The 27,940-nt window shown below is 46.3% G+C and overlaps 1 protein-coding gene across 8 annotated transcripts in view; it reads left to right on the forward strand.

Moving 5' to 3' along the window:
• The window catches only part of Mast4 (microtubule associated serine/threonine kinase family member 4), a 606,534-nt gene extending 581,245 nt beyond the window's left edge, over positions 1 to 25,289 (forward strand). For 6 of the 8 annotated variants that reach the window (XM_052160077.1, XM_052160082.1, XM_052160079.1 and 3 more), the window contains 5 exons: positions 6,735 to 6,964; positions 7,686 to 7,808; positions 16,287 to 16,423; positions 18,405 to 18,586; positions 18,879 to 25,289. In XM_052160077.1, coding sequence (XP_052016037.1) covers positions 6,735 to 6,964; positions 7,686 to 7,808; positions 16,287 to 16,423; positions 18,405 to 18,586; positions 18,879 to 22,783 — 4,577 coding nt within the window. In that variant the 3' untranslated portion in view covers positions 22,784 to 25,289. Of the gene's footprint in view, positions 1 to 4,091; positions 4,293 to 6,734; positions 6,965 to 7,685; positions 7,809 to 16,286; positions 16,424 to 18,404; positions 18,587 to 18,878 lie in introns of all 8 variants that reach the window. The other 2 variants (XM_052160085.1, XM_052160086.1) reach the window with 1 other exon arrangement.
• Positions 25,290 to 27,940: the final 2,651 nt, after the last annotated feature.

The following is a 27,940-nucleotide window of genomic DNA, read 5'->3' on the forward strand; positions in this document are numbered from 1 at the left end:
TCTGCTCGGGGACCCTACTGTCAAGTGGCCCTACAGACTCGATGAGTCCTGGGTTTTACCTGGCCAGACAGACCATCTGGACAGGTGTTCTCTCTCCTCTTCTTCCGTGGTAAAAATTCCTAAGAACTCTGGTCAGTTGCCTCAGCTACATCCCCAGTGCTGAGCCTTTCAACAGACTCACCTGGCCTTCAATTGGACTTTGAGGACACTAAACACTGCCCACTTCAATAGGGTCCTCTGGTGGCAGGCAGAACCTGCCAAAAAAGCATGTCCTAGGCTGCTGATGCAAAGACACAGCTTGTAGAATTGCACCCAACTTAGAATGAGGGACAGTGTCACATGGACCAACCATCACATTTACTCTTGAAAATGGCTCTAGTCATCTACACGATGAACTGTGGGCTGTCCCTCTAGCCCTGCGCTGAATGGTAGCATCGTTGAAGGGGTTAGCTCCTGTTTCCAGTCATGTACCAGACATACCTTGTTGTACGGTCCCTTGCCACTAAGGGTAGCATACTGAGGGTAGCAAAGTCCTTACAAGGTGAGATTCACAGGACATGTGTGAGGGGAGCCAGAAGTCCCACCATGCCTCCCCTGGTGTCCTGCTACATCTAAAGTCCTGCCTGCACCGAATTGACACTTCCCAGGCTGTGGCGAGTGGAGTCAGACATTCCCGAAGCTTCTCTGTCTGCTGGGGTGAGGCCAGTGTCTAGGTTTCTCTTTGAAGGCACTTCTGTACATTTATGTGAAGTAAGCTTCCTGTCAACAGGAGCATCGTCTTCAGACTCATTTAAAGTCCTTAATTCCCCATTATCCATTCCTGGCCCTCAACAGTGGAGGGGTTTTCCTTAGACAACCAGACTTTGACCTTCTTCTCTAAGAACACCATTTAGGTGCATTTACAATATCACTCGCTTTATAAAGGTTGTGCGACAGCATATCCTTCTGCAAAGCAGTGCAGGTTTATACTTTTTTTTTTAAGCAAAAAATGGCTTTGACTTTACAGTTATTGTAATCAGTGTTTTCATTATGCCATATTTAATATGCTATACTAATAAGCATAAATGATTCTAAGAGTTTCCATCAACATTTTTAAACTGAATGTTGACAGTGAAAGACTGAAGTGTATTTTTAAACCGTATTTTTAAAAATTCACTCTTATTTAAAAATCCATGCTTATAGTTCACGTGGGAAAATAATACTGGCTTTTTTTCTCTCTCTTTATACCTCAGTTCTGCTTCCATGCTGGTTAACCCAACTTTTTCTAACTATGAAGCCAAGATAATAGTATTGTAAAAATAGTACAAGGACATCATATTACTCTAAGCTTCCTGGTCTTCCTTATCTTACTATTCGTGTCAAATGTAAGGGGCTCGGGATTTTATATTCCCGGTAGTAGGGGTCTCTGTCTGGCTCTCGGTGGCCTTACCCTGAATACAGAGTATATTCAACTCCATGTTGAAGTTCTTATTTGCCATATCTCAGTGTCCTACTCAGGACTCCTCCAACTCAGAAAGGTAGGAGGCGAAGGGAGGGAGGGGAAGCGATGTCTAAGTGCTTGATTGATTGCTTCCATAATTAAAAATACCTGCCAAGGTCCTGCCATGCGTTTTGATTAATAGAGTCAACCCAGCTTTCCTTAATCTGTCTCCCCCATACACATACTAAAAAATAATCAAAGACCGTGGGGGCTGGCCGCCCAGGATCGAGGGATGAGAGTTGATTTGCTTACAGCCGAGGGTAATTAAGGCGCCTGAAAAGCATGGCTGTAGTAAAATTAAATTTGTTGAGGTTTATATTGCTCCGCCATCAAAAGGAAGGAACCCTTGACATTTAGAGAACATTAAGGTGACATTAGTAAGCGCCACTGGCAGAAAGAGGCCCTTGCTCGTGCGCGGTGCTGTAAGATGGGGCAGTAGGGAAGGGAGCAGGAAGGATGAGGGAAGGAGATAAACATTGTGCCCCCATCCTGACATTTGGGAAAGCACGCACTGGTGCCTGTTTCGCCTTTCTCCCTGCCTACCTTGGATTCGAATCCCCGAGAAGTGAAAAAGTTGTGAAGTCAAAGCTGCGACTCTCATACACTCCCAACAAATTATTCACTGCGAAGAGACGCTGCTTTTCCTTTGCCCATTTTCCTTTCCCCTTCTCCCGTCTGAACCCGCTCAGAAGGGAAGGGAGTCATCTGAAGCCAAAACTCAGTGTAGAGAGAAGTGCCCAGCTGGTGAAACAGCCTAGATCCCGCCCTTCCCTCAGAGCTTTCAGCGAACAGAAGAGGAGACGCACTAGTAGACAAGAGTGGGGCTTTCCCAAGGACTGAAAGGCTGTTGGTATCCGCCTTAAGATTTCCTTATCCATTGGCCCGGTGGGTTGTAGTAATAAGTGACAGCAGGGTCGCTACCTGCTGTCATCATGGTTTATATTCCCGAATAAAAGACATACACACAGCCTTTATATTTTAAAATGCCTTGAACAAGCACAACAGCCGGCCCCTGCCTAACCTCCAATGATTAATCCTCCACCACCTGACTAAACTCTAGGTTCTATCTTGGCTGTTCTAGACCCAGTTGGCCAGCCTCTAGGCCACGCTGTCCCACGCCTTCACATGGTGGCTGTGCCTCTCTGTCCTCCCCTCTCCTCAGGCATGGCGTCTCCCTTTTCCTCCACACTCTATATCTCCTTCCTTCTCTCCCTGCTCCCAGTCCCAAATCCAGGAAATCCTAAAACCTTGTCTCTCTCTGCCCTGCCCAACCCTTGGCTGTTGGCACCTTTATCTACCAATAGTTTTGGGGAGAACATAATTAGTTTCTGTAATACAAGCAGGTACAAGTGGGTGTTGTTATGGAAGCCCAGGAATCTTTACTGTTCCCACGGCGCAGCCCTTGGTATCCACATCTACCCCCTTAGACAGACCCAACGGGTATGTCCTTTCACAAACCAGGGCCAGACAAGGGCTGTGCAGTCGAGCAGGGTGTGTGTCACAATACGTCCACTTAGGCCAACTCCTGCCCAGGCAGTGAATGATGTGTGGTCAGCATTTTAAGAGGAGCTGGCTGGTCATCTAGAATATACATCTATGACAATAACATGAATGAGTTCCATGAACAGGACACTTAGAATGTACAATTAAAGAATTTTATGTTTTATCTCGAAACATAGAATCAGAGATAGTCATGAGATCTGGACAGAAAAAAGAAAAAAAGAAAGGTGTTTATTGGTGATTTTAAAACCAGAAGACATTTAACTTGGTGTGTAAAGAACAGTTAGGAATGCGAGTCACTGCTCAGTGCGATTCTGAGGGACACAGCGTGATTCTCTTCCTGAGAATCCCCTTACTCTCCACCTCCGTGGTTCTCCTTCATGTTTCTATTGTCAGGGGGAAGTCCTAATGTTTTAACGTAAAAATAACTCCACTGTATGTTAGGGGTTAATAAACAGATGAAGAAAGGCGTGTCTTAGATTGGGGTGGAGGAGGAAGTCACGGAGACCTAGCACATGACAGTCTAGATGGAAAGCTGGGAAGATGGGCTTTGCCACTAAGCAATGTCTGTGTCCTTTCCTTGGAAACTTACAAAGAGCTTGGACTGAGAACAGGCATGGAAGGAATCAGAGACATTTTGATACATACCTGGCCCGTGGTATCTTAGGGACTTGGCAGGAAGTGACACAGACATGACCTACAGAGTGACTAAATAGTGTCCCCATGTCAAACTGACCAGCAGCATTCCTGGCAATCACTAGTATCTATGAGGGGGAGGCTGTTGGGTTTATAGGATGGACTCCTTGAAGGCCCAGAGGAGGGGATTCTTGGGGGCTTCTGAAATATAGATGATAGGAAGTTAGTCTTCTGGTCGAATGGAATCTTTAGAAACTTTACCTGACTGTGCACAGGAGAATGAAGCTCCGCCATCTTTTCCTCCTCCACAGGATCTCTCTCAAGCCAGTTGTTTCTCACGTTCAGCCTGGCACATCTGGACCCTAGGAGGCACGTGGGAATATCTCAGTTTGTCCGCCTTTCTCTCTGTCCTCCCGCCTCCACCTCTCCTCTCCTAACTTTTCCCGAATGTTTTTATTCCTTCTTCTTTATACAGTTGGCAGTTTTTCAGAGCACTTGGATCAGATAAATGGGCGAAGCGAGTGTGTGGAGAGTACAGATAATTCCTCAAAGCCATCCAGTGAACCTACTTCTCACATGGCTCGACAGCGCTTAGAAAGCACAGAGAAAAAGAAAATTTCGGGGAAAGTCACAAAGTCCCTCTCGGCCAGTGCTCTGTCCCTCATGATCCCAGGAGGTAGAGAGACATCCATCGACTTGCATGAAATTGTGTGATTTGTGCACGTGATTCCTTCCCTCCTCCCCCAGTCTGGAATGCTGATTGAAATGCAAAACTGCATGAGGCAATCACCAAGTGGGACCCCAGGACAGCTCTCAAGAGCTGCTGCCAACACACCTGTGAATTTTCCCTCTAGGACCTCTGGGGCAGCCAGAGGAGAGCATGTGCCTCTCCGTCTCAGCTCACATTCTGTATCTGAGGAGGAGGCTAGAGATGTTTCTTTTCCATGAAGGCGGGTTTCATTCGTTTTCTTAAAGCCTTTTCTCCCCACGAGCTAAATAATGAATCTCCCTCCCTGGGATAATTCTTCTGTAGACCACGTACTGTGTATATACTTTAGAGAGCTGTTTACAGCCCGCGTGTTGGAAAGCTAGGTATGCTTTGCTTCATCTAATTAATGAGGAAACAGACACAGAATGTAAGCTTCATGCTTCTGGAGATGGCAGAGACTTTCTTTACAGGAGGTAGCAAACTAAGATGTTTTCCAAATCTGGTGGACTCAGCTTTATTTTCCGTTACTAATCTCTGTCCTGTTTTTGGAAAAATCAGACTTAATTATGGTTTTGTTGAATTACTGTGTTTTCCTACAACTTAGTTTGCATCTACTGATCAGTAAGTCTGAGTAATTCCCCTGGCAGAGACAAAATATACACCCTGCTGATCATGATATTATGCAGAGCGGGGATGGGGAGGACCTGGAAATTGAATTATTCTATAAATGTCATATATTGGGGAAGAATTCAAGCTATATAACATATCAAAGGGATTGCTTTTTTTTTTTTACATTTTTATTTGTGCAAAAAACCATTAAGGCATTATGTAAATGCCTTTGCTAGGAAACACCACATTTTGCCCCATGAAGCATACAGCTCCTGTTTGTATAGTCGTACACAGTTCAAAGGTGCCCCCGGTACCCGTGTATATCAGGGAAGGGCAGTTCAGTGTGGTCCCGTCCATCTGTACAAGCAAGTAAAGTGGCCTGCACGGTGGAAGCCACCCTATGTGCAGAAGAAAGGGAGGCCCGCCGTGGTTAAGAAGGGAATCCTGTCCTTCCCACAGTTTGAATCCTAAGTGTCTTTCCTGTCCTCTGCTCACATGTCACAAAGGTCTCCATCCACAGTGACCTTTTTTTTTTACCTGGCCTTTGGATTAGACAGAAAAGCATCAGAAAATCGAGACAATGTGACACATGTAGTCAAAGAACACTCGAGGTCATATACTTAGCTTTCTTCTTGTTCGGTTAGCAGAAGACTTAGAACACAGGTAATATGGACGCTTTCACCTTAGAGTGGCCATATTGGGTCTTGCCATGCCCTTGTGAGTCTCCAGTATTACTGGGCACATCATTACCTTGGAATACACACACAGACACACAGACACACACACACATTTCATAAGTAGTTAACATCCACATACAATCACGTAGAATGAGCTTGCATCTTAATTTGACTCTAGCTGCTGTAACACTCAGATAAGTTATAAACAGGAAATCTGTTGTTGGTGGCTGAGAAACCCATAGTCAAGGCCTCAGTAGATACAATGTCTTGTTTCACATAGACAGCATATCTTCCAGGTTCTCCGGCCTCTTCCAGAAACACAGTAACCCCATCACCAGAGGCAGAATCCTCATAGTCTAATTCATTATTTTTCAAATACTCCTCTGAATATTGTCACCTTGGTGGTTAGGTTTTGGCTTCTGAGCCCTGGAGAATGCAAATGTTTCCTTTCACAACAGAGTAGTATGAGTGGTATGAGGAGATGTGAACTGATTTGCTCTTAACACATGCATCTGACCTTCCTTACCCTTGAAGAAACATTTTTCTTCGAAGCTACTATATGAAGAGGAGCGGCTGTAACCGTAGTCATTCTTTCATAGTTAAGTTTCTCAACTGAAATATGTTAATATGGACTAGCTCAGTAATGTCACAAAAAGCAGCTGGTACTTGGTTATTGCTTTCCTGGCCATGTGTGTTTGGGGAGTCATGTTATATTGTTTAGTGTATGATTTGGAGAATAGTATTTCTTATTATATACTTAGTCTGCTCTTATAAAGATACACTATAAGCCCATGCATCTATAAACTACTTATTTCATTGAAGTAATCTAAAGACACCACAGCCAGAAACATCTTTGTGTAGCACAACTAAAAATTCTTAATTGTAGAGTATTGATTGAAACATTAGTAAAACCAGAAACACTTTTGATATTCCTCACCACGCTTGAGTTTCGCATCTATACCTGTTAGCAGTCAAAGCACTTTCTGCATTAGTTCTCATTTTGCTCTTAGGAACAAAAGGACTTATTTATGACCATTCTTTGTTTTCCTGGTTATGGTGGGGCTCCCCGTGGGAATCTTGGCCGTGGCCCAGATTGGCGTTGATGCCAGCTTCTTCCTTGCAGATATGTTTGCTGTATCTCCATTGGGAAGTCCAATGTCCCCACACTCTCTGTCTTCAGACCCTTCTTCTTCACGGGATTCTTCTCCCAGCCGGGACTCTTCGGCAGCATCTGCCAGTCCCCACCAGCCCGTCGTGATCCACAGTTCAGGAAAGAACTATGGATTTACCATCCGAGCCATCCGAGTGTATGTAGGGGACAGCGACATCTACACGGTGCATCACATCGTCTGGGTAAGAACAGAGCCTCTCTTGTCTACTTTCTTTCTAAGTAGCCTGGAGTGTATGCCTGTTGAAGAAAGTATAGTTGATCTTGATGTGTTTTCTATTTCTGCAGCACTTGGGAACCATTTTATTTCCCTTTTAATGTCCTTGTCTCTCTTTCTATGGTAGAATTGGGTATAATCCACACTAGTCATTTTACCCAACTCTGCCCCAGTTTCCGTAATTGCTTACCCGTTCTTATATACCAATCTGATGAACATAAAGATCATCCTCTCTGTATCCCTATATTGTCCTTTATATATATATATAAATATAAAATTTTCAGTTATGTATATGTCTGAGTACAATAGGCCAGAGGTGCTGTTTAACCCAGAGCTTGAGTTAGCAGACAGTTGTGAACCACCTAGCATGGGTTCTGGGAACTAAGTTCATATCCTCTGCAAGAACAATGCTCTTACTGTGAGCCAGCTCTCCAGCCCCTGTCCTTTTGCATTTTTTTCTCTTGCTTTTCAAAAATTACATTCTCACTCACTCGAGATTTTTTTTAAAGAAACATGGACATTCTCCAATTTTAGAACAATATCAGAAAAGGAGCCATGCCTTTTTGAGTCCATCTAAGGAGCTTAGGGTCATTCCCAACGTGACTTCAAACATCCTTGCAGAAGAAACAATAGGCTTCAGGGTTGTGATTTGTTGGCTTATGAATATGTTCTCTCCTCTTGGACTACAGAACGTAGAAGAAGGAAGCCCCGCCTACCAGGCAGGACTGAAGGCTGGGGATCTGATCACACACATCAACGGAGAGCCGGTGCACGGCCTAGTCCACACAGAAGTTATCGAGCTCCTGCTGAAGGTACTGTCTTCCTATGTCCTGGCCATGCAGAGGCAGCAGAAACCCCAAGGAGTCCGCACTGTGAGATGGTCAGGTTCTCTGTGGCATGGCTGGCACCAGAGCCAGTCCCACCACCAGGAGGACCGTAGTGGTCCGGAGCCTGACGGGAAGCCAAGCGATGACGACCTCTCGGGTTTTAAGCTGTGAAAGGGTGTCCTTGAGCCTAAGCTCTTACTGCCTACTCCTGCTTCTCACTACCAATCCTACCGAGTGTCTTTTTTCATAGGCCTCACCTAGTAGATTCCATTGGGGAATCACTAGTTCTAAGGGTGAACGTCAGTAGGTGTTACTCTAGCGGAGGAGACGAAGTACTGAGTTAAGTGCGAAGGCAGAGGCGGAGGCAGAAAGGTTCTAAGAGTTGGCACTCCTTTGAAAGACAGAACTTTAGATGTATTTACATGTGCTCCAAATGTTAAATGGAAGAATGGTCCTAGCAGTTTCGGGGTTCCTCTCCCTCCGTCTCCTTCACGTGCCAAAGTTAAATTTCTATGGGGATCATTTCCTACTTAAAGGGCACATGGGATGGAGCCCATGGCTCCAGATCCCAGGGAGCAGGAATATAAATGCAGAGCTGTGCACATTTATCCTCTCGGTCGAGCCTTTTGTGATCCTTGATTTGCTTCGCACTAACCCCAGAATATAAAGTCAAAGATACAAAGATAGCTGAACTTGAATTTGACTTTAAATTTTTCTCAGGAAAAAAAAAAGCCTGCTTTACCTAGGACAAGAATCACAGTCCGTCCTTACACAATTTTTGGACAACCTCTTATTTCATGACCAGCTAGAGAGATTTGAGCCTCACCACCACCAACAAAAAAACTCATTAGGGAGACAGAGGATAAATGTGTACAACTATAAGCCCCTGTGTGTGGATTAAATAACATTTGAGACTTCATAAATATTGTTGATTCAGGGATAAGGGTTGTTCTTTGCTCACGGAGAGTACAGGACATGTATCTGAGAAAAACAACTTAATTATCCCAGGCTGAAGCAGAGACGGAACATTGTGCTTCTAGAGAGAACATCCTAAGTGGGGAAAGGCATTCCAGGGGAGTGACAGTGACGTGGAACTTGAAAGAAAATAAGGAATTTGAAGGCACTGGGAGAAGAGTGGGTGTGCGAAAAGTCTTTCAACACAGATGTGTTTAAATGCCTGTCCCCGTCCCTCCCCTCTCATTCCCCAGGATCATCCAAGGACCAGTTTTCAAAGGGCTTAGGGTCTAAGGGTCCAAAAATCAATAGCCTCTGCATCCTAAGGTCCAGGGTGAGCTAGTGGATAGAAATGTATTCTTCCTTAACTCATGGTATTAAAAATTGGCCTTCAGTGTAGTGCTCAGCGAGTTTATAGAGTTAAAAATGAATCACAGCGTTCTCCTTTATATCCCAATGTGACAACAGGAAGATGGATCACATAGCAACTTCAGGTTTGAGAACTTAGTTCTACACAGCAATCCTTTCTTTTAAGTTCTGTCTAACTAGGGAGGGATAACATTCCCAGTTAAGCAAGCATCCCAGAGTTTGGAGGCCGGGCAGGACTGCTGACTTTTGAGATTCCTGGGCTGTGAAAGTCACCTGACCACCTAGGACAGACATCAAGAACGAACACAGACTGCTGATTCTCAATAGCCACTTCACCCACAGTCTGTGATCCTGTGTTCCCCTGACTTGTAGATGAGAGCCTAGAATAACTGGAGAGTTTGTCTCCTATTGAGAGCTTGTCTCCTGTGTTTTTCAGTTTTGTGGGGACTGTTAAGGACAGAGGACAAAGAAGGACATGATCTCCAACGTCTCTGTGGCCCTATCTAGGAAGCTCACTGTGTGTGACCATTCATACTACCAGTGCCTTACATCAATGATATTTCTAAAGCAAATTTTTGTTTGTGTGTTTGTTTGTTTGTTTGTTTGTTTTTTGTTCTGTGTAACCTTGGCTGTCCTAGAATTCACTCTGTAGATCAGGCTTGTCTCAGACTCATAGAGATCCGCCTGCCTCTGCCTCCCAGAGTGCTGGGATTAAAAGCATGTGCCGCCACTGCCTGACAAGCTAAAGGAACATATAAGGTATAAGTGGTAATTGCCTTAGCACTTATAGCTTCCTATTGCTTAGCAACAGTTAGCTTCCTATTGCTATGATAAAGCCCATGTTCAAAAGCTACTTGGAGATGAAAGGTTCTGTTTCCTCTCAGAACTTATGGTCAGTCCATGATGAGGAGATGTAAGAGCAGGAACCTGGAAGCAGAGACTGAAACAGGCCATGGAGGAACACTGCTTCCTCAGGCTTTGTTCCTATTTGCCCCAAGACCGTCTGCCCACGGGTGGCACAGTCACCACTAGGCTCTCCTACATCAATTAAAACTCAAGAAAACCTCCCACAAGATAGTCAGATGGGGGGCATTTTCTCAGTTTACCATTTCTCTTCCTAGATTACCCTAGTTTGTGTCAAATTGATTAAAAATCCTAACTAACTAGCACAGATATAATTATATAATCTACATATATCGTTATTACATTGTATACATATATTATATATACATATATATGTACTTTTACATAATATATATTGCACTCTTCATAACAGTAGTTTGTTATACTGCAAAATAGCTCCTACCTCAGCCTGTATTTATTTCATAGCATATAGATGTTTATGGTAGAAGAACAATTAAGTTGAATCTATGTTGTATCTTAACATGATTCCGAATTTCTAAACCTCTCTTCTTGCTTCTGTGAGAGTGTATATGTAGTCCCCCTCCCCCTAGAAAGGTTTGGGAAATGTCTTAGAGAACCATCTGGCCCTCTGTGTGAACTTTTACCTCACCTTGTGACTATGATCACCTCCTACAACCTACAGCTCCATCACAGGGTACAGTCACCGTGGGTCACTGCAAGGGCGCAGGCATGATAAGGGTATACCATGCCTTGGCACCTTCTGCCGCTATAGAATGCTCCGGCACCGATTTAAGGCAGTAGATCCTGCCTCTGCTTCATACAGGAGGAACTCAAGGGCAGTAACTAGTGTAGCAAAACAAAGAAGATGCTAGGGATTTAATTTTCGTCCATTGAACTGCAGAATCTAGCAGCTTTCTTCCAAACTTAAGCAGCAATTCTTGAACAAAGAGTGTAAAGTGACCAGCATTGTCACACTGGGGTGGCAGCTCTGTTCAGTATTCCTGGGTGTCGTTCCCATGGTCTTTCATACTTGCTAAGCATCCCATGGCATCCTCAGAAAACAGTGGCAAGATCATGAGTGGGGCTGTATATACACATATAGAAGCACATGAACGACATATATCTATTAGATTGAGAACACTGAGAGCACTTTCCACATCCCATTGCTGCACATTTAGTCCCATTTTCCCCTACAGTGTTGAAGTAGGCCTGCTGTGGAAGCTTCAGCTCACAAGTACAGGGAGGTGGATCCAGTAGCAGTCAGCAGTGTAGACTCCTGAGATGAGTGGATGATCATTCTTGAGGGGATGGTCAGCTCCCTCACACCGTCCCTTCGAGAAGAGCTTGATCGCAGGGCAGCTTCAATCTTTCTAAAAGAACTTCATGGTCTTTCTTTATACCCTTCAGTTAGAACTTCATGGTCTTTCTTTTACCCTTCAATCATAGATGGAGACCATATTGTCCCAGTTTTTAGCTCTTGCTCAAATGATAACATACCAGGATACCATGTCACCACTGCAATTCAGATCTCTTTGATCAAATCCTTGGTGCATAAGAGAATCCTTAGGCCTCCTCAGTACTTGGTTCAGGAACTTCAGGAACTCTGGGAGCTTAGAGAAGGGACAACCAAATGGTGAGAGTGTCTTCCTTCCATATTTTCCTTGTATTTCCAGAGCTTTGGGCTAAATACTGCAGGAGTCATCTAAAACAACACAGGAACATAGCTAATGGGGAGCTGAGGTTATGGTTCAGTTGGTAAAGTGCTTCCCTCGCGAGCATGGGGACTTGAGTTTGGTCCTCTAGAACAGTGATCCTCAGCCTTCCTAATGCTGTGACCCTTTATTACAGTTCCTCATGTGGTGGTGACCCCCAGTCATAAAAGTATTACATTGCTACTCCATAACTTTAATTTTGCTACTTTTATGAATCCTAATGTAAATATCTGATAGGCAGGATATCTGATATGTGACCCCTAAAGGGGTTATGACCCACAGGTTAAGAACCACTACTCTAGAACCATATGGGGTACAGACACCTGCATTCAGTGGCTCTTGTGTTCTCACCACTGGGGAAGCAGAGACAAGAGTGCCGTTGCCTTTGCTGGCCAGCCAGGTTAGCCTGCTTGGTGAGTTTCAGATCATATATCAAGAAACAAGGATGTCTTCTGACCTCACATGTGCGCACGTGTGCATGCGTGAACACACACACACACATGATCATACACAACACTCATACACATATATAGCTAATGAAGCCAGAGTACTTGGCACCTGCCAGGCTCTGCTGGGTTTTACACAAATTCATGTGACCCTCTGTTCTTCTCTGAGGTAGATGTTATAAATAAAAGTTTCCCCATTTTCAGGACACACAAACCAAAGCAGAGAGACATGAGCAAGGCAACCACAACCATCTGCTAGGATGATGATTTCAACCCAGGCAGTGTGAGTCAGAGGCCGTGCTTGCAATGCCTACCACACACGTCTCCAACACAAGCATCTAATTACCAGTACCTCGTTGTCTAATGCTCACACTAGGAAGGCCTAGCAGCACCGGGCTGTAATCAAAGCGCTAAACATAAGGAACGGGCTGCAAACGTGGCAGAAGTTCAGAAGAAGGAAAGACTACCAGCACACACCAAAAAAGCTCAAGAGAACCGGGGTTAATCTGTGCAGGCCTTAAAAGATAGCTGGAGAGTTAGTGTGTGGAAAAGTAGATTCGGGATAGTCCCGGCAACATGGGTAGAAAGGCAAATGTGAGGTGGGTGGGTGGGTAGGTGGGTGGGTCTCAGGTGTTGTGAAGTACACTGTGAGCGTAGTAGGTTGAAGCGCTGGTTCATGCTGGGGTGAGGTGTGCAGGCTGGAGCTAGGGCAGAGGATGAGAGTCAGGGCTGCAACACAAGGGAGGCCAGAAGGAAGAAGTCCTGCCCCAGCTGAGCTTCCCTAAGAAGATGAGACAGAACCTCAGGTTCTCGTAGCTCTTGCTGTAGCTAGGTGGATCCACTAGGTGGCAGGCTTCACAAATAGCACCCAATAATTTTTATTCATTTGCCATTTCTCCCGATGTTTCTGATTAATATTTGCACGATGCATCTTGTGCATTTTTATTACAAGAACAGTCTTTGGTGTATGTATATCCGTCAAACAAATTGCTTTTTGAAAAGGCATAGGTAGAAACAAACAAAAAGTAGGTTGAGTTTTTGTTGAAGGAGGCATTTATTCCGAGCCTCACAATGTGCTGAGTCAGCGCACTCATGATTTGTTCTCTATTTATCTTACACAATTTCATCATGCCTATGCGTCCTTCATTTCTCACTGACCTAGTTCTCTGAGCATGCTCCACTTGGGCCATGGTGGGTCGCTGACCACCACTGTGATGAACACAAGGCAGACACTGGAGAGGTAGAGGGAACCAGGCACCCGTTGCCCATGAGGAACAGCTTGGGAAGGAGGAGCACTTGGGGATGAAGGAAAGAGTAGCCAGGCTTTGACGGTTCCATTTACCATCATGACTCTGAGAGCAAGAATCTTGGGACCCTTGAAACTGTGTCGTTATCTACAGTCTGACAACAACAGTCCTTTCTCACCTCAGGAGTAGTGACCCAATCCGCGGATCTGGATTGTAAGAATAAAGATTATACATGGGAATGGCCTTAAAACTAAATTGTATTTTTAAAACACCAGGTGGCATTGTTAGCCTCCTACAAAGATATGACAGTCTGAGCCAGGTGTGATGGGACATACCATAATTCTAGCCCTCCAGAGACTGACGAGGAAGGACTGACATATGTTTGAGGCCAGCGTGGGCTATCCTGTGAATTCTGGGTCAGCCTGATCTATAGTGTTAGACTTTGCTTTAAAAGAAAGAAGGGAGGGAGGGAGGGAGGGAAAGAAGAAAAAGAGAGAGAGAGAGAGAGAGAGAGAGAGAGAGAGAGAGAGAGAGAGAGAGAGAGAGAGAGAAAGAGAAAGAAAGAAAGAAAGAAAGAAAGAAAGAAAGAAAGAAAGAAAGAAAGAAAGAAAGAAAGAAAGAAAGAGAAAGAAAGAAAGGAAGGAAGGAAGGAAGGAAGAAGAAAGAAAGAAAAAGAAAGAAAGAGAATTGAATTGAATACAGGCTCCAGTGGCTCATGGGATATCAGCCCTAGTGATCATATGGAGGTGTGTGTGCACTCAGTATAGGACAGTGGAAAAGAACACCCATGTAAGATGAGTGCCCCTTTCATTGATCATGGCCGGTGGGGAGGGTGTTATGATGTCATTGTATAATCATGGGTTCATTCAATTTATGAAGGCCTCCTTCCAAGAATCTTCTATAGTGAATTTCCCATTTGGTGAAAAATAGGCCAACCTCTCCCATTAAAGAAAATATAAATGTTTTAAAGTTTTGCATCTACATGTAAGACACACAACTTTACCTTTCTGTTGGAATTCAGACCCCATCTACCTAAAATATTGTCTGCCAATCTATTATTAGGTGGGAGATTAAACTTCTAAAATGATATGTGAAGGACTACGAAGGCAATAATAAAACACCGTGTGTTTTCAATAAGAAGCTGAAGTAAAACATAAACAAAGAGCTCCTGGAAGCAGTGGTTGTCAGCCTGCGGGTTTTAACCCCTGGGGTTTGCCAGCAAGATATCCTGCATATCAAATGTATACATTAGGATTCATAACGGGAGCAAAATTACAGCTTTGAAGTAGCAGCGAAATCATTTTATGGTTGGGGATCACCACAACTGTATTAAAGGGTCACAGCATTGGGAAGGTTGAGGACCACTGCCCTAAAGAAATATAAATAACTGATGAACCATCAACTCATAGAAATGAAACTCAGAAAAGGGTGACAGTGTAGAGACACCAGTAGGCAGCCATTACAAAGCATGTCCTTAGAGAATCTTTGATGAGAGGTTTCCAGACATGGGAGATGGAAAATGGAGAGCTACAGATGTGCCATTGAAATTGTTGATAAGATATGCATATATGTATACGTGCTCAAAGAGTGACTAGTATGCACTAGGGATGATGTAGCTTTGTGATTCAATGCCAGGGTGTTGCTTAGCACCGAGACCCTCGACTGATTCTCACGCCTCCTCCTCAAAAACAATTAAAACCCAGCAGGAAACTGAAATATCATCAGTTGTAGCTGAGTGGAGATTTCAATGATTTTTTTTTTCTTTTACTGATGTTTTCCCATTTTTGTTTTGTTTTGTTTTGTTTCTTATAATAGCATGTGATACTTCCCAGTCAGGGGAAAGAAGGTAGCTATCAGCCCAGCAGAGTTCTACTTTCCCGGTCTCCGTTCCCACCACAGTTATCTTCCCATTGCTCGGTATGGCTTAGAACTTAACTTCTAGGTGATTGTCCTGGCATTTTCAAAAGACCTTGTTGTAGGGCTACGTGTCCTTTCAAGTTTATCATAGCCACTTGTGACTTTGAAAGGCTGTATTTACTCCCTGGCTATTATGACATGCAAGAAGAGACTGGAGGTCCCAGAGTCTCTGCCCACCTGATCCGGCATCCCTAGGCCTGGCCGCCATTCACCTTCACTCCTAGGACCTGCCTAGTAATTCCCACCCCAAGGTCAAGCGAAAGGACCCAGAAGCCCACAGGGAATTATATCACTGTGCATGACCTGGTTAGAGAGCTTTCCCCGTGGGCTGGCACATAACTTCCCAGCTCTGCAAGGTGACAGGTTTTATGACAATAAGAGAGGAACCTTCTAACATCATTACAAATAAAAGTCTCATTCAGTTCTGTCACCCTATGATTTCTAGGTCAAAGAAAAATGTGAAACAGAGAAAGAAGGAAAATATATCAAGCAAGACCAGACAGCTCCTGGGCGCATTTATATTTAATACATATGGATGAAGATGGCTGTTATTTATAGAGTCCTTCCCATGTGTCACACTTGGTGCTAAAGGCTTTGCAAACTCTCATTTACTCCTCTGCTGAGCTCTAGGAGATGGTGGGGTCCTGCTGGGAGCTAGTACAGTGTATGAGAAGCAGTGGAGGCAAGCCGTCCTACCGTACTTGGATTTGACTCCACTATATAGACTCCCACCTACAGCCCACTCACCAAAGAGTTGTTACTTTACCTTCTCCCCATTTGGATTGGCAGGACCTCCTGGGTCCAGCATTATTTAGCAGCAGGGGGGCGGCCGGGCACCTTTACACGACGACGGACCTATCTTTTTACTTGTCTTTGGATCTCTTAGTTCTGATCTTGTGTCTTCACGGGCCTTTCTTTTTTAACACTGCCTCAACTTTTTGTTTTTTTTAATAGAGTGGGAATAAGGTGTCAATCACCACTACCCCATTTGAAAACACATCAATCAAAACGGGACCAGCCAGGAGAAACAGTTACAAGGGCCGGATGGTGAGACGGAGCAAGAAGTCCAAGAAGAAGGAAAGTCTAGAAAGGTAAGTTGGGTCCGGCCTTCTTTAAAAGGTTGGCACCCACCTGTGTTGAGTAAAATATATTCCTTATCAAATACATATGAGAAAGGAATGTTTCACGATGTATAAGAAATGCTATACCACAGTTCACAGTAGGCATTCAAGTTTAATGCATGTATAGCAGAAAGAGTTATTGCTCTCAGTGTGTAGAGATTGCTGTTATTTTTTTAGCATGTGTGCACCCAATGAGAAGTCCTTTGCTGGTTTAAAACTTTTTATATTTTTGTGTTTTTGTGTATCTCCTCATGCTGTGTTTGGAGAGAAATATAAAAGAAGCTATCAAATAAAAGTGCTTTATCAACTCCAGGAATAACAAAGTCATATGAACAGGAACACATGTGGGGCCCACTGAGGCAGAGAACCTGCAGGAGCCACTTAGTAGTCAGGTTGGCGGGGGTCAGGAGAGTGCTATTAGAAGACAGAAGTGACTTTATGAGGGTAACTCTAATTTCATGGTGATGTTGAGGTTCTTCTATTTGGTTTAAGTACTGGGCATTGGGCCTGGGTCTCTTGCCCATGAGCAAGTCTTCTACCACCGAGCAACATCCTTGGCCTCCCTTTTAATTTTTGCTATAATTTTGTTTTGAGATAAAGTCCCAGTTTCCTAGGGTGGACTTAAATTCTCCAGGTAGCTTTATTTAAATTCCTTTTGTAGCTCCCGGTAACTGTGTTTAAATTCATTTTGTAGCCTCGACAGGCCTTGAGCTTGAGATCCTCCAGCAGCCTCAGCCTTCCAATGTGCCAGGATTACAGACCTGCACTTCCTGACTCAGTTTCTCGTTTTTCATGGTTGGATAGCAACAGATAAGCCCTGAGGCTGGAAAATCTAAAATAACCACATAAGCATCTGAGTTATAGAGTGTTATATACACCCCAGAGGCGGAAGTAGAAGCAGGTGCAGGAATAGAAGGTGGTCACTCTGCAGACTGAGAAGAAAGCAGAGTACTTTTTCACGGGCTTACAGAGCCATCTGGCTTCTTTTTATGCGTATGATGTTCTGCCTGCCTATGCGTCATACGCTTGTCTCGTTCCCATAGAGGCCAGAAGAAAGTAGCAGGTTCCCTGATACTGAAGTTAGAGACGGTTATGATCCACCATGTGGTTGCTGGGAATCAAACCTGGGTCCTCAGAACGATCAGCCAATGAGTGTCCTTAACCGCTGAGCCATCGCTCCAGCTCCGCACCTGTCATTTTATCCTAACTACATCTATTTTCCTCCTCTACAAGTTCTAAGATCACTCTGGAAAGGACACTTTATATTTTCACTATTCAGGTTACACAGGAAAATGTTTTAATGTTGAGTATTATGACAGCTATCTGCTAAGCCTACCGGGGCTGGCAGAGGCCTCTGTGGTAAAGGTCCCGTGTGCAGCTACGGCACTGATACGCCTCGGGCAACCATACATTTTGTTCTTATCATGAACTCTTTTAACTCGGAGTGCGCATTTGTGTCTGCCGCCCACCCCACCGCTGCGATGGCCTCGGCTTCACCTTGCTCTGTGCTTTCCGTATAAACACACAGCCTACATTGTGTGGGGCATGGTTAAAAGTCCAAGCACAAGCACAGCAGTCAGCCCGTTACACATAAAAGCCTCAGCCCCAAACCCATTAGCACAAAGTAAGACGATACCCAAGTCAGTAGTCACTGGAAGAGTCTTCTCTTTCAATTAAGTCACATCAATACATACAAGGCATCAGTGTACTCAGAAGTAGAGTTTTAATATTTTATAACTTTCCTACCGTTCCTTGCTGTTTGAAATTAAGACATTCTTCATGTATACTGTCAGCCTTCTAAGCCCCCAGAAAGGTTTCAGCACAGAAGTGGCATGCTGCCATTTAATAGGTCGGCTGTCTTGTCCCTGTGTGACAGGTGGGACTGAAGACTTAGCTCTCTTGAGGATTGCTTTAAGACGGTTCTGAGCCATGTGCTCCTGTCCCCACTCAGGAGGAGATCTCTCTTCAAGAAGCTAGCCAAGCAGCCTTCCCCTCTGCTCCACACCAGCCGAAGTTTCTCCTGCTTAAACAGATCCCTGTCATCTGGAGAGAGCCTCCCGGGTTCCCCAACTCACAGCTTGTCCCCGAGATCTCCAACACCCAGCTATCGGTCCACTCCCGACTTCCCGTCAGGTAAGTAGATCTTCTATCCAGGCAGCCCTAAAGAGGAAGGTATGAACCAGGCAGGGCTTAGGAAAGCAGGCCGAATTGCACAGGACAGAGAGCACTCATGGAGAGGGCACATTTGGGCACCATTCTGCCCCTAAGAATAGAGCTGGTAAGAGGGCTGTGAGGCTTGTGTAAGAAGCCCTCCCTGAACTTCTGGGACCAGGGGTTGTCTTTCCCCAGATCAGGATGGGATGGATGTATAGGAAGATGTGACAAGACATCTGGTTGCTCACGGTCTCATGTTTTCCACCCACAGGTACAAATTCCTCCCAGAGCAGCTCCCCAAGTTCAAGTGCCCCCAATTCTCCAGCGGGTTCAGGGCACATCCGACCCAGCACCCTCCATGGCCTGGCCCCCAAACTCAGCGGGCAGCGATACCGCTCTGGAAGACGGAAGTCAGCTGGCAGCATCCCACTCTCGCCGCTGGCCAGGACGCCCTCTCCAACTCCACAACCTACCTCTCCTCAGCGTTCACCATCCCCACTGTTGGGACACTCCCTGGGCAATGCCAAGATCACTCAGGCCTTTCCTAGCAAGATGCACTCTCCCCCCACAATCGTCAGACACATCGTGAGGCCAAAGAGTGCAGAGCCGCCCCGCTCCCCACTGCTGAAGCGGGTGCAGTCGGAGGAAAAGTTATCGCCCTCCTACAGCAGTGACAAGAAGCTCCTGTGCTCCCGCAAGCATAGCCTGGAGGTGACACAAGAGGAGGTGCCGAGGGAGCAGTGTCAGCGGGAGGTGACACTGCAGAGCCTGGAGGAGAATGTATGTGACGCACCTTCCCTCAGCCGGGCCAGGCCTGTGGAGCAAGGCTGTCTGAAACGCCCTGTGTCCCGGAAGCTGGGCAGGCAAGAGTCTGTGGATGACCTGGACCGGGACAAGCTGAAGGCCAAGGTTGTAGTAAAGAAACCAGAGGAGAAACATGAATCCCACCAGAAACCTCACAGCCTTGCTGGTGATTCAGAAGGCTGTGCTCTCTTCAGGCTGGAGGAGAGAGAGAAAAAAGTGTACCCCAAGGGGTTGGAAAGGTCAGGTCATTTTGAAAACACATCAGCAGAGTCACCTTCTGCGGGCAGCCTGCTGAAGGACACTCTTCACAAGCAGGCCAGCGTGAGGGCCAGCGAGGGGGTGACCTCAGATGGGGTAGCTTGCAGCCTGGCCCCCGGGGAGCACAGCCAATCTCTAGGTGACTTTAAACGGGCCTCAGCTTCTGGCATCCTCCATGATAGCGTGTGCCCCATCTCTGACAGGCCTGCTCCTGGAAAGGTCGAATACTCCGAGAAGGCCTCTCAGGCCAAAGAGCTCCATCGGAGTGAGAAACTGGACAGCAAGCTAGCCAATATCGATTACCTCAGAAAGAAAATGTCATTGGATGACAAAGATGACAGCCACGGTGCCATCCTGAAACCCAAGATAACACCTAGCACCCATGAATGCCTGCCAGGGAACCCGGTACGACCCATGGCTGGGCAGCAAGAGACCCTGCCAGCCTCTGAGAACCGGGCCTTCATCAACAGTACCCACGCATCTCAGATGAGTGCTGTTTCCTTCGTTCCTCTCAAAGCCTTAGCTGGCCGGGTAGAGAATGGAGGAGAGAAACCAGGCTTTGCGGCTCCCGAGTCCCCTGTCAGGAAGAGCCCCTCCGAGTACAAACTGGAGGGCAGGTCAGTGTCATGCCTGAAGCCGATCGAGGGCACACTGGATATTGCTCTCCTGTCTGGACCTCACGCCTCCAAAACAGAGTTGCCTTCCCCGGAGCCTGCACAGAGCCCCAGCCCAGGCGTCAGCGTGGGCCCGTCAGTGCCGCCAGCTCTTCCCATTAGCAGTGGGAAAAAGGGAGACTCCACCAGCCTGAGAGAGCCTTCCTCAGCCAGCGTCAAAGTGAATAAATCCTACCTGCTGGAGCCCCGGTTCCTGCCCCCGAGCCGGGCTCTCCAGGACTCTCTAGCAGCTCCTGGGCCAGAACCAAAGTCAAAACAGGACCGGAAGGTCATTCATCCTTCTGTCAGGAGCACAGCAACGGTCGCAGAGAGCAGCCTTCAGCAGAAAGAGGGTGGCCCCGCCACACACCAAGAGCGCTCCCCTGACACCAAGGTCCTCCCTGGCCCAGGGCAGAGCCTACACAGCGTGGACCTACCCAGGCTGTGTCCACGGGCTCCCTTCCCACCGGAAGGCTCTCCCTCAAAGGAGAAGCCATGTCTGAGGGAACCATCTACAAAGGTGAAGAGCGAGTGGCCGGCCGTGAGGGATGATGGACACAGAGATCCCTGTGGGAAACTGTGTCTTGCAGAGACTGGCAAAGCCAGTGACAGTTCCAGACCCCTCCCTTCCGGGGGAAGGACCCACCCTGATGTCTACAAGCAGACCCAGACTTCGGAGAAAGCGTGGGCGTGTGCAAAAACAAACCACAAAGATAGCCAAGATGAGGTGAAGTCCCTGGCCAGGGAGGACTCTGCATCCCTTCTGTATGAAAAGGAGATAGGCCGGGCAAGAAAAGGCCCAGAACCCAAGCCGGAAGTTCCTGCTACCCGGTGCCCTCCTCCACCGCCTGGAATGGAAGGCGAGAAGCGTGACAAGCTCTCCGCTGCCCCCTCTTTGCAGAAACAGGCTCCCAAAGAGCCAGACAGGAAGGAACAGGCCCCGCAAAGGTCTGGAGGCAGTGGCCCTCTGCAACCCCCATCCACCAAAGAGCTGTCCAACTCAGCAGCCGGGCAGCATGGCAGTTCCCCAAGTCACACTTCAAAGAAGGAGCCGGGGACCAGAACTGCCGCTGCGGAACCTAGCACCAGCCTTCAGGACACCCCCCGATCTGCTACAGCCGCCACCACTGCCATTACTACTGCTGCCACCAGTGCCGGGCACAGTGACTGCGGTAGCCATAAGTCCCGGCCTGGCCCTGAGTCCAGCCCTTCAAAGTCTAAGCACCAAGACAGGTCCCTCTCCTCACAGAAGCCGAGTGCTGGATCCGCAAAAGGCAAAGAGCCTGTCGCTCAGCCCCATGCTGGTTGCATCAGGGAACCCAAGGGTGGTGGCAAGGGGCCAGTGGACACTTGTGTTGCTGTCCTGGCCACCCAGGGCAAAGCAAGCGATGTGCTTGTGCAGGGAGAAAGTAGGGTCGCTATCACACTCCACGCTGAAGAGAGTCCTCTAGATGCCAAACTGAAAACCACCCATGGAGGCTGTCCGCCAGAGATGCCGGAGAAGCATGCACCCCGACAAGGACATCCAGGCCTCAGCGACGCAGTGGACCAGAAGCTTCTCGCCGCTGCTGGTGGTGAAAAGCAAAATCTGTCTCCAAAGCATCCCAAACCATCCACTGTGAAAGATTACCCCAGCCCGTGCAGACAGACAGACAAAAGCCCGAGTCAGCAGGCTAGCACTGGGGACAGGAAGGCAGAAGGAAAGGCGAGCACAGAAGCACTTTATGTCCCAGCCCCAGAGGGCTACACGCTGGAGGCCAGCCCTTTGCTCCACCATGGTGAGGCCGGATTCAAAGGCCCTGAGAGGCCGGCAGTGGGTGCAGGGAAGGGCTTCTCTGAGTCCAAGGGGAAAGGGCCTGCTCCCCAGAAGCCGCCGGCTGAAACAGGCAAGCCCAGCGGAATGAAAAGGTCACCCTCTGCCACTGTGCAGAGCTCTCTCCGCTCAGCTGCTCCCCCAGAAAAGTCTCTGAGTTACTCAGCCAGCTTCCCCGAGGCCCAGCCTGGAGTGCGAGAGGTTCCTGCAGCCAGCAGCAGCCCCTCGTGTGCCAAGGCTACAGGGGGGACCTCAGAATTCCCAGCCCCCAGCAGCAGCAGAGACCACAGGAAGCTTCAGTCTGGAGGAGACAGCCGAAACCAAATGATCAAGAGTGACTCTCTGCCCTCCTTCCGCCTCTCCAGCTCTGCACTGGAGTCCCATCTCCAGGATCCGCTGGTGCCCAGCACAGCCGGCCACCGAGACAGGGCACTGTCAGTCACTGCTGCCACAGGAGACCCCAAAGGGAGAGAGCTTACCCAGCCTCCCCAAGTCAGGAAACAGAATGTAGGCAAGGAGGTGACCAGAGCACCCCCAGCCCCAAGCGCAGAGCGCTCCCTCACTCTTTCCTCGGAGAAGGACTTCGTGGTTCGGCAGAGGAGGGGTAAGGATTGCTCCCGGAGCAGTCCTCACAAAAAGGCCTCCTAACACGCAGCTCTGGTGGCGGGGCTAAGAGAGCCAGCCCAAGCGGAGCTGTGACTGAGTCTTTGTCACCTTCCAAACCAGCACTGTATGGGAAAGTCCTCCAGGCAGAGCCCAGAGGCTCACTGAGGAGGAGGAGGAAGAGGAGGAGGAGAGACAGAAACAAAAGGGAACTTTCTTCCAGATGCCTTCCCAGTAGTAACCGGTAAACCTGTTGCCAGATAGTGTTTGTACAAAACCTGCCTTTCCAGCGGTGCGTTGGTGAGGAAGAGAATCTCTGTACATAACCTAGCAATGCGTTCGGGTCTGGATATAGAGTGTGCACCTTGCTGCTGACCATCGTGTAGACCGAAGCTTTTCTAAAGGAACGTGTTTGTTTTTACCGCTTAACCACAATGTAGTAATAAAGCAAAGTGGTCAGCCTGGGGGAGGGGGGGTGAAAATAGAAAGCCACCCGTAATCGAGTGTGTACACATCCACCTACGTGTTTTTGGTCTGTGGTTTGAGAATAGTTCAAGGCTCCATTTGTAGAAGTAGAGTTAAAGATGAAAGAAAGCCCCTGAATACAGTAGATGGTGAGGTGTGTGTATGTGTGTGTCTATTTAACCAGGATTTCTGATCATACCGAATCTGGCTACCTGTATTTCTGAGCTACTGCGTTTGGACCCCTCCACCAGGAGTGGCCAGGACAGGGGGAGGGCTGGGCATGTTTGACAGCCCTCATAAGGGACATTTTGACCCTCAGGTCCAAGTGGCCACAAAGGCAATTGTCCTTGTGTCTGGGTTCTGTGTCTGGTCTTCACCGGAGGGCACACAGGGACTATAAACACACTGCAGGTCAGCTTGCTTGCTTTCCTTCCCGTTTCTAAGCTCTTACCCTCAGGCCTTTATGCTGTGAGTCCAAGAAGCACATGTTCACGGCAGGGTCTGTAGCGGCCCTGCCGGTGAGGAAGCAGGCAGATCACTGACTGCACACCGATCTGCTAGCACTTAGGTGGAGTGAGATGTGGTAGGCATTGGAAGAAATTTTAAAATTCGCATTTGTTGAGGAAAAGGAGGGGGGGTGGATTTTGGCATCATAGCATATATATATTAAGGAATAATCAGGACATCAGATACATTTTAATACATAGCTGGGGCCTTATGTTGTAGACGAAGCTTGCTGTTTTTAGCAAGTGCCTGGGTTTCACATTCGTTCTGATGCATCAAGCAGCTCCATACATTTCATAACACTCTTTATTTGTATGCAAAAAAAATACTGTATTAATAAAGAGCATCATTTTGTAACAAAGAGACTGGAGCTATTTTGGTGCTTGAATGTGAGCTTCCTTTTTACTTTTGCTAAGCCTTATTTAAATTTTGTATACCATGAAATATGTAGAACTTGTCAGATCATTTTAGCTCTGAGGGTTTTTCTGGGTTGTTTCTGTTGTGGCGATGGTTTTTATGTTTTGTTTTTTGGTGGGTTTTTTTTGTTTCGTTTTGTTTTTTAATGGCTTGTTTTGAATTGGAAGATGGCACTTGCTGACTATGACACAATGCAGACACATTTTATAAGATGCTTGGGATCCATAACAATACTTTGTTCTATAAGAGGAAAAAAAATTACAGATGAATAATGAACCTAGGTCCAGACCCCTCGGGGTTGTCTTGGTGTCTGTACACCATCAGATTGTTTATGGGAGCACAGCCCTGTGGGTTGTAAATCACCTAGCGAGGTGGCAAGCACTCCAGAAACAAAGGCATCACCAACTGCTTGGTTGCCCTTGGTTGCAAAGCCAGTTGGCAGTGGAAAAAGGAGAAGAGATTCTCCACTCCACCCCTGTCTTCCCACCCCCAGACAGTTCCAGTCATCCCTCCATCACTACATTATAAAACTGTAGAACACACAAATATTTTTTTTTACAAGAACTCAAAAATGGGTCTCAAAAAAAAATGGTCTCAAAGCTTATAATGCATATCTGGTTGGCAGATCTAATAGCCCAATCCTTCTCCACTCAGACATCAGGACAGGTCTGTCCAGGAGGTAGTTCATGGTTTACAGCCTTTGCTTTTTTAACTGTCCGGTTTTCTTTTAAGCACAGCTAGCTGCTTGTTTACAAAGGATATTTTTTATGTATATTTTGTATAGTGTATTATCATTTTGCCAAATTTGTTTTTTTGTTTTTTGTTTTTTTTTTTTGTTTTTGCATTTTGGATGAGAAAAGGAGAACTTAAGGTTGCTTACATGTGATACCTGTTTGTTGTTGTGAAATCTCCCCCACGCAGCTGGTAGGATTTCTCCCGTGTTCTCTTCGGTCAGTGTCCGTGTGGTTGTAAGCTGTGCCCCTTGGTAGCGCTCCCAGCTGTAGACTTACCAGCTTCAGTTTGTTAGGATCTGTGCAATAAAGTGTTTGCAGTCTTATTTTCTCTGAGAAACACCCCCATGAATGTCATAATTGTTGTATATTGAACAAATATTTATACTTATGCAGTTGCATAACATTGAATAAAAATTTAGCATGAAAGATGACTGGTGTGTGTGTTTTTTTTTTTTAGTATGTACATATACATGCCACGTACACATGATCCCTCAGGTTTTCTAGGGATGCTTTTTGGTGAGCAGAATGGTGCTCCTCTTTTCTTTTTGCCCTACACAAATGGTTTGTTCTTCGAGGAAAATCTTCTAGCTCAATCCTCCTGTTTGGTGCCCCCCAGCCTCCCACAAAACATTCCAGCGTACCCACGGATACTCCCCACCTTCCCAGCAAAGAGGTCTCATCTCCCTCAGCCCCGCATGTTCTTTGAGACCCCGATCTAATGGTCACTCACACACACACATATATACACACACACACACCGGTTTCAGAACCCCCTTTCCTTGCTCCCTTCATTACTGGCCAAAGAAACATATGTGCTTGATAGTTTTTAGATCCCCTGTCACTCTTGATGCCAGGGGGTCGCTTCTACATACTGTCTACCCTGGTTTGAGGGGCGCAGTGTTCCTTAAGTACAAAGACGACTATGCTGGCATCACGTATGTGGTCCATGTCCCACTACAGACCAGGATCCTCCAACACGACTCCCTTTTCATTAGAAGCAGACTGTTTTCCTTCTCACACATGTATACCCACGTGAGCATACACACACAGAAATCCAACACTCATTCCCATTCTCTCGTGTTCCTTCTTTCCCTCAAACCTTCCTGTGTTCCCCATCTTTCCTCTGGTCACATCCTAATTTTCTACCAAAAAGATTTCTCTCTAGTAAAGCAAAATAAAACACCCATGTCTGATCATTTTCACAAACTGTGCCATTAACCCCCCCCCATGCTCTCCTGCCCTGAGCAGCTTTAGTCTAGACTGTCATAGTCTCTCCCCAAAGTCGATGCAGAAGCTTCCTAAGTTTCCCTGTCTACTCTCAGCCCTCTACTCTGTTTCTCACAATGACCCTAACAAGATTGTTAGGGTCACACACACACACACACACACACACACAATACTGCTTTAAGTATTTAAAACCTCCCTTAATCATTCTTTTTTAGTCTCTCTTTTAGGACATTTCCCATTGTTTTAAGAACGTTTCAGGTTCCCAGTAATTTATAAAGAAGAGGTTTCTTTAGTTCACATTTCTCGAGCGGAAAGCCCAGAAGTGCCTGGTCGAATTTGTTCAGTCTGTGGGCCAGGGCTTTGTGGCAGTGGCTGTCATAATGGTGGAAGCAGTTGCAGAGAGATCATATAACAAGATGGGAAGCCAGAGAGACTCAGGTGTCAGGATTGTTCTTTTCTATATAAAAGGCTACTCTTGGGAGAACAAATCAGAGCCCAAGACAACTAACCACATTAAATGCCACTGAGGGTGGCATTTCCAGGGTCCTAGCCACCTCTTACAGGGCTTTCAAAGCTCAGTGCTGCCATCTTGGGGAAGGAGCTTCCAGCATTTCGCCACTTCCTCCAGAAACAGAATAAAACCCCAACTAGTGAATATGCTCTGCCTCAGGTACCAGGAAAGGCCTTTCCGAGCAGGCTGTGAGATTCACTGCATCCCCTTGGAATTTTTCTGTCCCTCCGTGTGGATCTTTCGGTGATCCAAGGATCCTGTTTATCTCTTTTGCTTTTTTCTATGACCACAAACATAGGAAATAATATTTCCTTAGCTGAATTGAAAAAAAATGTTAATAGTGCCTATCATTTTTGTGGTTACTTCACCACATTATATACTAGATGCAAATCTTATTCAATCTGTGCCTCCATGAGTTACATGCTGTTTCAACGTAGTCGTGAGGAAGCCATGACCCCAAAGACAGAGGTTGAGAGGCAGCCTAACCTTGACTTGCAGGACTCAGGCGTTAAATCATCCACACACTCACTGGGCAACACATACTTGTCCTCTACCTCCAGCAGGTCTTTCTTCCCCCTTCTTTTTTGTAAATCGTAATATGAAAGGGGGTCAGAATCACAACAATTTTTTTTGCTTGCATACCATAATTCTTCCTGCTGAGATGCATCATTTTATGCATGAAAATGATCGCTTTACTGGGACTTGGTACCATGCTATGAAGAAAAGAAAGCTCAACCTCCCCATGAAGAAAAACCTCCTGAGGGTATTAAGCACTTGAATTTTTAGAACTGCTAGTAGCCACAGAAGTAGTCATTACTCAACCAGTTTCTAGTGATCATAGAACGAGTTAAAGGAAGAAATGAAAGACCAGGGTCCAAAGGTACTTACTGTGTTCCAGACTGAACAAAACTAAAGAGATCATTAAAAGGCAAATTCTGAACTGCCATGTTCCTGTGAGTCTAGTCACGGGGATGGAATTCCCTCTGTTGTGTTTTTAGCATCTACATAATACTGTTGGGGATTTTAAAAGATGCATTCATCTTTATGTATATACATTTGCATGCTCACACACACACATACACCCCTTGTTTGCATGTCTAGTGCCCGTGGAGGCCAGAGAAGGGTACCAGATCCCCAGAACAGGAGTTATAGACAGATGAGCTGCCACGTGGGTCCTTGGAAATGAACCCAGGTCCTCCAACAAGAGCAACAAGTGCTTTTATAACACTGAGCCATCTCTGCAGCTCTCATTTTTTAATGTTGTTAGTTAAATAATTGAAGCAATAGTATTTCTCTAAAAACAGGATTATATCCTTTTTTGAGTCCAAGGCACTGTTCTTAGTG

The sequence above is a fragment of the Apodemus sylvaticus genome, chromosome 16 (genome assembly GCF_947179515.1).
Source record: "Apodemus sylvaticus chromosome 16, mApoSyl1.1, whole genome shotgun sequence".
NCBI lineage: Eukaryota > Metazoa > Chordata > Mammalia > Rodentia > Muridae > Apodemus > Apodemus sylvaticus.